The following is an 11,746-nucleotide window of genomic DNA, read 5'->3' on the forward strand; positions in this document are numbered from 1 at the left end:
ATTGCACCGTCACTACAACAGCGAATTGCTCAGCACGGCCCTGGGGCGTAGCGAACTCGAGGGCGGTCAGCAGCTCCCAAACCCGTTACGGGAGGGCTCCAAGGGCGGCAGCACACGGCTGCTTTCCTCGCAAACCTCAAACGCGGAGGCTGCCGGACGCCTGCGCCCTGCAGCAGAGCACGCCGAGGCTGCCGACGGGCGCAGGGGCGGCGGTGCCAGGTGAGCCGTGGCTGCGGCAGCTGGGCATCACTGCGGTGACCGGGGCTGTAATTCAAGCAGGCGGCCGGATGGAAGTAGGGTGAGGCTAGGAGGTGGCTCTGTCTGCTGCACCTATTTACGTACCCATTTATAGCACCATCCCACGCAGGCCAGTCACCTTTTCTAACAGCCTTCCCCAACCCCGGGGACGGAGCTTAGCCATGTTGAATAAAGGACAGACTCTTTGAAAAATAAAACCAAAAAGCTGAGCTGCGGAAAGCAAATGAATTTTCTCCTCCCTCGGGAGGAGGGAGCTGTCGAGGAGGGGCTGAGCAGCCCACCTCCCGGGGACATCAGGAGAACCTCACGCAAAGCGGCCGGTCAGCAACCACAGGGCAGAGCTGCACAAATCCTTGCGGCGCTTCAGGCCGCCCGGAGCTCCCCGGCTCCGAGAGCAGCCGAGCAAGCTTTTGGCACGGCTGCTTTGGCGTAAGCGGCAGGAGAGGGTGTGCTCCAAAAGCCGCGGCTCCCTGCTGTACAAGCAGTACGAACACAGGGAAAACAAACACGAAAACAACAGACTCTTATCCGGGGCAGAGCATTAGCAATCCCCACTGAGATATCTTATGATCTGCAGAGCCATCAGATGCATCTTGTTTCAGCTCTCCAGCAGCCACCCTTCCCAGGCAGGGGCAAGGCGAGTGAAAACCAAGCGCTTTTGCAGGCGGCTTCAGCGAGCGAGCGGAGCCAGCGGCACGCGATGATTTCAGAGTTTCCTTCGATAAGGGCGCAGAGCGGGCCAGGCGGGAGGCCAGATGAGTCACACGCGGCGCAAGGGGAAGACTCACGAGCAGCTTATGAGTGATCCGAAGTGGTTCAGCGCGGGGAGGAACGCGCATCCCTCCTGCCCCAGGGCCGGGAGCCGCTGCCAGCGTGGGCACAGCCCATCCCGCACCAGCCGGCACCACCCGGGAGTATTCACGGGCACCTTCACCCGAGTGGTGGTGGCCCGGACCCTCCCTGCGCACCACCGTTAGGTGGGCTTCGCCGAGAGTTGCCCCACCTCTGGGCACCCCTGCAAGCTCCGAATCCCACGAGGTCTCGGGGGTCTGGCTCTGTGCCTCCACCACAGAGGGTCCCCCCACACCCCGCAGGTGCCCAGTTCATCATTTGATGGCACAGGAACAGGTCTTGTCCCTTGTTCTCCATTTTCACAGCTGCGAGGTTTAGTAAGATTAATAAAAGTACTCTCGTTTTAAAAGTATCGAGCCTCAGTACTTCATAATCAGTCTTGGCGGGAGGAACAGGATAAAAAAGGGAAAGAGAACAGACTGCAGAGAGCAACCTGAATTCTGGGCTTTACTTATATTTATAAACTTTATCTGAGGCTAGTCAGCTGCTCTTATCATCGTTTGAACAACTCATGACTGCACATTCACCTGCATGGAGAATTCGGTGACAAAACAGGACGCCAGCCACGGAGGCAGTGTTTGAACGTGCCCCGGAAAGGAAACGCCAGCAGGACCCGGGGCTCGCTGCTCCCGAAGGAGCCGCTCAGCCGACAGCGGCGAGGAGTCTGCAAGGCAAAACAAGAGCCAATGTGGAAAAGTCCACCATCACCAAACAAAAATGAGAAGTTGCCAAAAGCTTGTTTCTTCATACGTATCAGAAACTCAAATAGAAGGTTTACACAGTCTGAAATATTTGTTTGGTGCTTAGTAAGAAAAATAACCACTGCCTGCTGAATTTCACCAGCAGTTTCAAAGGAGCTTTCATTTCGGTGTTTGATGTCTGTAAAATAGCACCGCTTGTTTGCAGGAAAGAAGTTTGTCCTTTTTTTCTATAAACCTCACAGTTCTTCAAACTGCACAGACACTCTGTACTTCTGAAAGCCACTGCTGAGGAGCAGCGTTCCCGGCAGCAAAGGTACGGCGTCGGCAGCGCACGGCGCCGCGGCCCGGCACCCACGGCCTGCTCTCGCCCCTCTCCCCCTCGGGGAACGGGCCACCTTGGCACCTCAGCTCCTCCTCGCAGACCGGATCCGCAGCCAGGCAGCCAGAGATCGGTGCTAGAGCCACGTTCTCCAGGCAGGTACAACACGGCACAGGGCCGAGGAGCGGCGCGGCCAGCGCCGTGCCGCGGGGAGGTTTCCAGCTGCGGAACAACCGGGGCTGCCGTCGCTGCTCCGCGAAGGCAGGCTGGCACACAGCAGGACAGAAGCCACCCGTGAAAAGCTTGTGGGCAAACGCGGGATGCCACATCTGTAGTTACCAGTGGGCTACCGACAGAATTAATAAATAAAATATTCAAAAAATTTCTCAAGAAAAAAGCCAGAAAAGCTGAGTCTTCACACGGTGACTCAAGAGGAAACTCTTTGGTCAGCAGCAGCACTGCTGCGAGCCCGTGGGCCGTCAGACACATTACAAAACATGGATAACACCCACATCCTCCCAGGGAAGGAGCCAGGAAAGGCAACAGAGGATGGATGAAAAGCTCTCTGCATGTCTCATGTGTGGCAAAAGAAAAAAATATACTTAAACACATGAAAATGACTTAACCGCTTGCCCTGGCCCTTTGTGCCGACGTACGCAGGCGAGTTCTCAGGCAGCGTATCGGGGCTGGAAACAGTCATCACAAAATATTGTGCATTGGTTTGTTCTAAGCTGAGCCAGGGCTGGTCCACAGCCCCTTCACCAGCCCCTGCGCTGGCAGGGAGGGGGCTGGCGCGTGGCACTGCCGCAGCAGGGACTGGGGAGGGGCGGGAAGCGACCCCAGCCGATGTTCCTGCCCTGGGCACCCCTCGTGCGGCAACGGCAACACGGACGGAGCAGCTGTAATCAGCAGAAGCCAGCAGGTCCCGGGGAGGAGGCTGGGGTCCCCACCGGCTCAGCCGGGGGGCAGACCTGGCTCACGCGGGAGGGGAGCGAGGCCGCCCCGGCGCTCCCCGCGGAGCCCGGCACCGTGCAGCTCACGTGGGAGCCACCGCTGCGCAGCCACCGAGCCTGGAGCATCAGCCACATGGCAAAGCAAACATGATGGCACCGACACGCAGGGCGAGCAAATTGCTCCGTCCTGGAGCCAAATCTAACAAACACATATCAACGAGCCCCGAAACAAGGGGTAAGATATGCCTCGCAACTGGAGTAGGCAGATACTGTGCATGCTCCTTGTCTTTCCTGCCTGCTTCTGAAGATACGGCTTTGGCGGCTGGGGGGAGGGTTGGCTTTTTGTTCTTTTTTTTTTTTTTTTTTTTTTGCTATTGTTTTTTAGTTTCTGGTTAAAGCATGTCTGGTTTAGATTTGCACCAACTTGGGGCCCTAGATTCTGTGCACAGTGCCCACAGCCCAGGAAGATGAGCTGCTTCGTCATCTGCTGGCTGCAGAGAGACTCCCCTGTTCCTCCCTGTCCTGAGGATGCTCGCCAGGGAGGGCGGCGCGGGCAGCACGTCAGCTGCAGGCCGCCGTGCTGATGTACAGACACACAAACTTTTTTTGCAAGTCGAGCATCGCTTCGGAGCTGCTGCAAGGGACGGGGAATTTGAACTCCCACTCCACTCAAAGGTAGAGACACAGGCCCATAGAGGGGAAAAAAGGTGATGGGATTTTTTTCAGTGGAAGGAATCACATTTGGTGGACATCGTTATGCACATCCTATTAAGTCAATGACAACAGGGTACTTCCAGTATCACTTCTGTAAATGGTATTGTGTGTTACCAGCACTGCAGAACACTGGGCTCTCCCACATACAGATACACCCACGCACACAGAGTTTATCTACTCAAGGCCTCCCAAGGTCTCTGTGTGAACAGCTTCCAGGTGCTCCTGCTATCGCCTTTGCCATAAGATGGTGCAAACCACAGCGCAGGCTGTTGCACAGTGATACTCAGGAGCACATAGGTGTCCAAATCCCCAAGATGACATTTTCATTCTATTATTGCATCCTTCTCTTTTGCAGAGGATCCTGGTTCCTGGCTAAATTAGCATGTCCTCGATGTCTTTAACTTACTGAGTGTAATTGCTTTAGGTCTAGGAGGTGTCTAGGTCCACGCAACATCACCCTAAAGCAACTGAGTGTTTTTAAGCTGGATATAGGTCTGGTGTCTCTTCAGACAACTAGAGCTGAGAAGTTAGGAGAAAATTTTAAAAGTTAGCAGCAGTAACTGGAGCCTTTACTGGATGAAACCCCCAGTGAGGACGGAGAAGACCAGCAAAGAGAGGACAAGTACAAGGAGAATACATTATTGCTGGAGGGGAGTGATGTGTTTTCCAGCAAGTCATTTTTCCCCTGCTAAAGTCCAGAAACAGCTTAACGCTCGCTGCTATGGTGTAATGTGCTCCAGGAGAAAGGGGGAAGGTGTCCCCGCAGCAGTGAGCCATCCCCTTCTGGAGAGCCAGCCCCGGGCCGCTCCTCCCCGTGCCACCAGCACGGGTGGAAAACCAGGTCCACAGCGAAACAGGCGGCTTCAGCGACGCTTCAGTGGGAAAGCAGCAGGGAACAAGCAACAGATCTGTGTCTGCGCTCCTTCTCTGCGACGCTTTCCCCAACCTCCTTCATGTGGCAGGTGAGTGGAGAGGCAGCGGGGCTGGCACCCGTTCAAGTCAAGGCTCGGGTACTGACTGCTGCTGGGGTGCAGCATCAGGAGAGCACAAGGATACAACCAGAGGAGAAAGAAGAGGACAGACCAATTTTGAACAAGTCAGATCCACTCAGCAGCAGCTGCATTACCGACCCGGGGCTCACGGCAGCCCCTTCCCGCTCGCCTAGCGCATGGCATCAGAGAAACTGCTGATACGGGTCGTCTTTGGACGCCAGATTCCCCGGGGCATACTGGGAAGTTTAATGAGCGGCTTTCCATGAGACAGAAGGCCTCTGTGTATCCGCATGGACCATTTCTGTGCACATCTTCATTAATGTGCCATATGCTGGCTCCCAACTAAGCTGTCTTTGTGGGACAGGATATTTTTAATGCAGGCGCCCCGATGCCAAGCCCTGCCAGGAGTGCAGAGCTAATGTTTGCCTGGAGAGCTGCAGCCTTTCCTGTGCCAGCAGAAGGGCACGCGTGGGACAGACTCAGTCCTCTTCCCCCTTTTCCAGAGGACCTTTAGGTTTGCTCGAACATAAGCAAAAACCAGTATCTGGCTCTAACACGCTGTAGTAAGAGATTCAAGCCTTTGTCTCTACAGACTTTGCAGGAACCAGCCCATGGGGTTTCTGCAGGAACCGGGCAGACAGGCCACTCCAGGGCCGCTTTAATCTCATTAAAATACTGCGTTCTGTCGACACTCTGCTTTCTACACTCCAAAGCATTAAACCCTCAAGCATCACCTCTAACAACCGCACAGAAACTTGTCGAGAACGGGTCTGCCACGCTGAGGACCGCAGAGTCCCCCGAGCCGACAAGCAAGCTCCCACGCGCAGCGCCGCGCTGCCAGACCTGCGGGGAAGAGGGTGACGGCGGGACCTCCCCTGGGCCCCCCGTGCTAGGGGAAAAGCCCGAATAGTCCCTTTCGTTACAGACTGTCGTGTGCTTCACAGGCACAGACACCTCTACACATTCCTTTATAATGTTATCCTTCCAGGAGAAAACACTTACACTGCCTGGGGAGGCTGGCTGACTGATGTGCAAAGTCAGAAGCAATCTGCAAAGCTTTGTACAGTACAGAAATCAGGTTCAAAACCATGTATGCAACATTTGCATGAGAACTCAAAGCTCTTCCAGCTTCAAAGGGCAGTTTACACCATTGCAGCACTCGCACATTAATAAAAAAGAGCCTCAACTTGACATTTCTCAAACTCCATTTGATATATAATTGCAAGGGAAGATCAAAGACCAGGGGGAAATAGATGGTTTTGCATTACCACACACAGAGCAGAGCTCAGCGAGCAGGAGAGATTCCAAAAACACCAACATACTGAGCCACAGAAAGAAAACGATGTAAAGAAGCCATTCTTACAACAACTACGATGCTACGCAGTCACCTGCTCCCGACATCCTTGCTTGTGGCCTCGAGCACGCAGCCTGCGGCGAGTCGTCTGCGACACCGGTGCTGGCCACCATGGCGTGGGGCTGCGAGCTCGGGGACACAAACGCCACTGCCGGGGACGGATCCCCGGTGCCCTTGCTGAGCCCTGGCCAGCCCAAGGGGACAGACGCCAGCCCGAGGGGATGGACAGACGCCAGCCCAGCATGCTCTGAGCAAGGCGGACCTTGCGGGGGCCAGTGAGGAGCTGAGCTCGGCTTTTGGGGGCGAGCGAAGCAGCCCTGGCGCAGCACAGGCCTACGGAACGCCAAGGAACCGCGCCACAGGCGAAGACGCCGGCCGGCCGCCCCAGCCCCGGGAGGAAGGCCAACCTCCCAGCTCCTCTCCCTCCCGGCCAGGGCCGGGCCACGGGCGGGCTTCAGCACTGCCAGCGCGACGTACGGGACCAGCACCGTCACTTGGCACTGCCAGTGACTCTGCATACTCCTGGCACGAAAAGGAAGGGATGCAGCCAACTTTACAAGAAAAATAACTCATATTTCTGTCTCAAAGTCACGTATTCACTATCACTGACTTTCACGCCCAAGATTATTACAAATGAACAATATTTTTCTCTGCTTTAGTCAGTTTAATTTCTCATTTGGCACAAGCTTATACTTAGTCAGCTTATGGTGTCCCAGGTACAGCCAGCTGCCAGGGGCTTTTCAATCAGTTCCAGCCCCGTACGGAGGCAGCAGCATGACTGGAATTGCACCAGGACCCACACCAGGGCGTGGGGAGCGGCACGGCGCTCGGGAGGGCTGTACCCGCCGTATTTTATTTATTTCAGCTGGTAACACGTCAGAAGCAGTTTCTCTTAATGCCTTGAAAGGCAAGGGGAGTTTAAGGCACTGAAGTGCACCCCTCATTCAGGTAGCAGCCCCCCACTTCAGACAAAGCCCTGAAGCACCATCTGCTTTGCAGAGGGGGAAACCGAGGCACGCCGCAGACCAAGGGGAGCTGAAGTTCCCCCTTACTGCTGCCCTCCTCCATGGAGCGGGACAGCACGACTACCGCCAGTAGCACGTGCCTTCCCGTTGCCGCGAGCTGGAGCAGCCGGGGCAGTGCTTTCTGCAGCCCCCAGACAAGCCTCCTCCAATGCACACGCTCGGGAGCAGCACAAGCCATGGCTGCTGCTGGAAGCCCTCCTTCGTCCCGCTCCCCACCCCGAGCTAACCAGCGCGGGAGCTGCTCCTGGCTCTGCCCCACCACAAACCCAGAGGAGGTAGGGCTTTCCAGTGGACGGTTGCCAGTGCTGGCCCCTGAACAACCACGCCGGGCAGAGCACTCCCTCCTGCTTCTCCCTGCAGAGGAGCAAGAGGCGGGGAAGCCCTGCTGCCTGGGAAAGCACTTACTCCGTGGCCCGGGCTGCGCTTCCAGCCTCTCCCGGGTTGGGGAAGGGAATGGGAAGTTCAGCTTTCCATCAGAAACGTGAAGGGAAGCTGAAGTCGGCAGACTCCTGCAGAGGAGTGGCAGCTCAGAAGCAGATTAATTTCTTCACCAAGGCCCACGTCCCCCCGCCGCGGGTCCCCGCTGCCCTTGCCTCCCCATCTGGGACCTCAGGAGCGGCAGTTTCGGCTCGGTGGCCAGCGGGAGCAATGCTCCCGAGCTGTGTCAAGATGGACTCACCCCTGCCAGGGACAACCCCCAGCAGATCTCAACGCCACGGCATCTCCGGTGGGAAGGAGGGACTCACCTCTCCTCCCCTCCAGGACAGTGGGTGGGCACCCACGAGCTGGGTCCCCCCGAGCCTTCACTCGTCTCCTTGAGAAAGCACCGCTCATGCATGCCATGCGTGGGAATCACTTGGGGAAGGGGATTAAACGGCACTTCATCCAGATCAACAGGAATTCTCCTCTGAGGAAGGGCCTGGGTCACAGCGAGCCTCGAGACCGCTGGGTACAGACACCAGCAAACAAGTCTGGAGTAAAGCCGTGGCTGCCTTAAACCTGCTCCCCGCGGCACATCGCAGGCAGGTCACGCTCGCGTGATTCACAGCTCGCCATCACTGACCATCGCCACGGACGGGACGGAGCAGACGGGCTTAAAACCGGGAAACGGAAGGGAGTACGTGCATTTGCAAAACAAGCAATCATTTAATTAAAGCAGCGCACCTACCAGCTAGACATATACCACGGGAAGCATTTAATATTACGCATTTACAATTTCATGGTACTTGAATGACTTGTTTAAAAAATTTGCACTGGAATTCACATATTAAATTGCTACAAATATGATTATGGTGAATTAATCTACCAGTAAAAGGGCTACAAAAAAGTCAAAAGACATCCAAAAATCTCCAAACAGAAGTCACCAAAGTAGCACTTATTAAGACGTTGGACACCTAGCTTGTGCTGCTGACATAATAGAGTGATACCAAATGTTTTGGTGTTTTTTCTTTTTCAGCATCTAGACACTCTGCTAGAACACTCCTAATATTTCACTACCCAGCAGGAAGGCTGAGACAACCTTAACTGGCCGGACACTTTCAACAAGAACACTGCCAGCAACCAAGAAAAGAACAACATACGCGTTCCTCGGATCGCAGACAATTCAAAACCACCCGGCTTCATCCAGCGCGTGAACCGAAGGCCCTGCAGCGCTCCACGTAAAGTCACTTTCTTCCCCTATTACTTGGCAACCAGAAAATAAAAGGCAACTCTGGGCAGCCTCAGGGTTTTGAGCCTAAGCGCGGACCGTGTTTATAGCAGATCCCGTAAAGCCCAGCAGACCCTGTTTTCCCGCAATGGGGAACTGCATTTCTTTTCTTAGTCGTCCGCATGAGCATTGCTGCGCTTGCATAATTCACGCGGATGCATGTGTTTGTATCCAGGCTGTGCTGCGCCCGAGTCTTTTGTTCGGCCGTTTCCATCACCATGTCGGGCTGAAGAGCCCGCCAGCTGGAGACAGCAGGTGCTCGCCGTTTCTACAAGTCTGAGCAAAACCGGGGATTGATTTGCTTTAAATCTTATGTCGGAGTTTATTCATTAATTAATCAGCAAACGCAGACAATATATACATCTGTGAAGTCACCAGAGGTCTGTGCTCAGTGCAGTGAGTCAATACCTTGGAACAGCTTGGCCAAAGGTTTAACCAGGAGCGTGCCTCACCCATTGAAAGGGCAAGGCGGAGGACAGGACCTCTGGACGGGTAACAGGCAGGTCCAGTCGGAACAGTCATCACAATTAACCTTCTACCCTTGACGAAGAAATCTCACTCTCTCCTGGTGAGACTATCATCTCCTTTGCCTCCCAGCTGCCGAGGGACACATCCATCCCACGGCACTGCCACGGGGCAGAAACCAATCATCAGCCACCACTGTCACCGGCTGGCAAGCGGGATTTACCAGCCATCAGCCCAAGGTGTTTAGGCAACAGAGAGTGAGTAGCCCCAAATTCCTATCCACAGTTCCCTACGGACAGGATTCAGAGAGGAAGGCCTAGAATTTTTGTAAAGTTACCTGTTAACGGGAGGGGGTGAATCCCTGGCCCCAGCCCCCTCCCCAGCCGTGCCCAGCAGCCTGCTCTGCCCAGCCACCCCCTGCCTGCTGGTTCAGCTGCGCTCTTAAAAAGAAACCAGCACAAAAACACCTCCACAGCATTTCAGGCAAGAAATTTGGGGTTTCCTGAGTCCTGGGAGCTTATCTGTGCTGCCTGGGTGTACTCCGTTTCCTTCTCCTTCTCCCCTTCCTCCCTGGCCAGTCTCACTGGGACGGGTCTGCTGAGCCAGCAAAATCCCCTCACTCCAAGCACAGCATTACGGTTTACAAACATTAAAAACGGAAACGGTTTTGACCAAAGTGATGAAGAAAAAGCAAAGTATTTACATTAACAAGCCCGCTTGTTAAAATCGCTCTGGTTTTCTCCCCCCCTTCACCCCTGGACTGAGCAGAGATTTGTTTTTTTTTTTTAAAATATGTTTTAGCATCTTACAGCCCTGTGATGTCTGCTGTTTCAGTCGTACTAGCTTTTGTCTTCACTGTTTTCCAGATGGGCAAACACAGGCTATTCCAGTCATGGCCCTGATAACAAGGAAGCTCTGAATTATTCTTAACAAAAGGGTAGCAGCTAAACCTATTAATACCAACTAAAAACCAACCAGCTGGCAAGAAACACAGCATACGATCAGTCTGCCCCGCTGATCTTTTTGTTTGTCTTTACTCGGCCTGATGCAAGCGCAGCATTCATAGCTGTGCTGTCCTACGCTTTTGGCCATTTTTATGCACGTTTATAGAAGCAGAGATGTGAGAGACGACACAGGAAAAGTGTATCTACAGCTCTTGGGGAAAAAAAAATTCTGAGCAGAAGGACGGGTCAGTACAGCGTTAAACACGCGGGACCGCCTGCTTTCAGGTGGCACAACCTGGTCCAGGTACCCCCGTGTCTCAGCCAGTGCTGCTGAACAAGTGACTTCCTTCAAAGTCAACACTGAAATCGACGTTTAATTGTAAAAAATTCTCATCATCGTTAAAAAAAAAAGAATAAAACACCCACGACAAAAGAAGGACTACCGACTATTTCTGGAGGGAGCCCTCCCATTCTCGCAGCGGGCCACCCCAGGGAGCGGGGCTGGGTGACCCGCGCTGCCCCGGCCACGCTCCGCACGTTCTCGGGCGAAGCAAAACAACCGAGCGTCCTCCCCGACGGCAGGCTGCTCTCCGCGGCGCCCGGCAGAGCTCAAGGGGCTCAGCCGCCGGTGCCCGGCGATGCCGGCGGCGCCAGCCCAGCTCGCCCGGGCGATGGAGCCCCACCTGTCCCCAGGCAAGGCCCGCTCCGGACCGGCGCCGGGCGCGGCGGCAGGGAGAGCGGGCTGCCCGCGGCTGCCGGCCCAGCGCGACGCCGGCAGCTGCCGAGCGCCGGGCGATGGGGACGAGAGGCGACGCAAGGGGGCCCGGGCTGCAGCGGGGGGGGGGGGGGGGCCGGGCTGCAGCGGGGGGGGGGGGGGGGCCCGGGCTGCAGCGGGGGGGGGGGGCCCCGGGCTGCAGGAGGCTGCCAGGAACGCGACCGCCGGGCTGCGCTCAGGGCGCGGACACCCCCGCCCGGGCAGAGAAGCCCCATCGCCGGACCGCGGCCCCGCGGCCCCCGGGGCGCATCGCCGGCCGCGGGGGAGGCGGCCCCGGCCCCTTCCCGCTCCCCGCTCACCCCGTATGGCGGCGATGAGCGCGTTGCCGTCCTTGATCACCTCCTTGATGAACTTGTTGGTCCGCTCCAGCTCCTGCTCGTAGCACTTCAGCCGCTCTCGGAAGTCGGGGCTGTCCAGGTAGCAGTCGCTGAACTCCAGCGGCGGGTGCCCCATGGCTCCGCGGCGGCCGCTCCTCCCGCCGCCGGCACCGCCGCGCTGCGGGGCGGGCGGGCGCGGCTACGGGGCCCTCCCTCCGCCGCGGGAGCCCCTCGCCGCGGCCATGCCGCCGCCCCGCCCCGCCGGGCACCGCCCCCGGCCCGGCCCTGCCCCGGGCGGGGCCCGCGGCCCTCCCCTACCCGCCTGCGCCCTGCGGTGCGGTGCGGCGCGGGGCCGCTGCTGCGGGGCGG

At 56.6% G+C, this 11,746-nt stretch overlaps 1 protein-coding gene across 4 annotated transcripts in view; it reads right to left on the reverse strand.

Annotated features, from left to right (window-relative positions):
- Positions 1 to 11,576, reverse strand: part of OPHN1 (oligophrenin 1) — a 68,445-nt gene extending 56,869 nt beyond the window's left edge. For all 4 annotated transcript variants that reach the window (XM_082323652.1, XM_082323653.1, XM_082323651.1 and 1 more), the window contains exon 1: positions 11,360 to 11,576. In XM_082323652.1, the coding sequence (XP_082179778.1) occupies positions 11,360 to 11,513 (154 nt within the window). In that variant the 5' untranslated portion in view covers positions 11,514 to 11,576. The remainder of the gene's footprint in view (positions 1 to 11,359) is intronic.
- Between the last annotated feature and the right edge of the window lie 170 nt (positions 11,577 to 11,746).

The sequence above is a fragment of the Platalea leucorodia genome (genome assembly GCF_965183815.1).
Source record: "Platalea leucorodia genome assembly, chromosome: 10".
Taxonomy (NCBI): Eukaryota; Metazoa; Chordata; class Aves; order Pelecaniformes; family Threskiornithidae; genus Platalea; species Platalea leucorodia.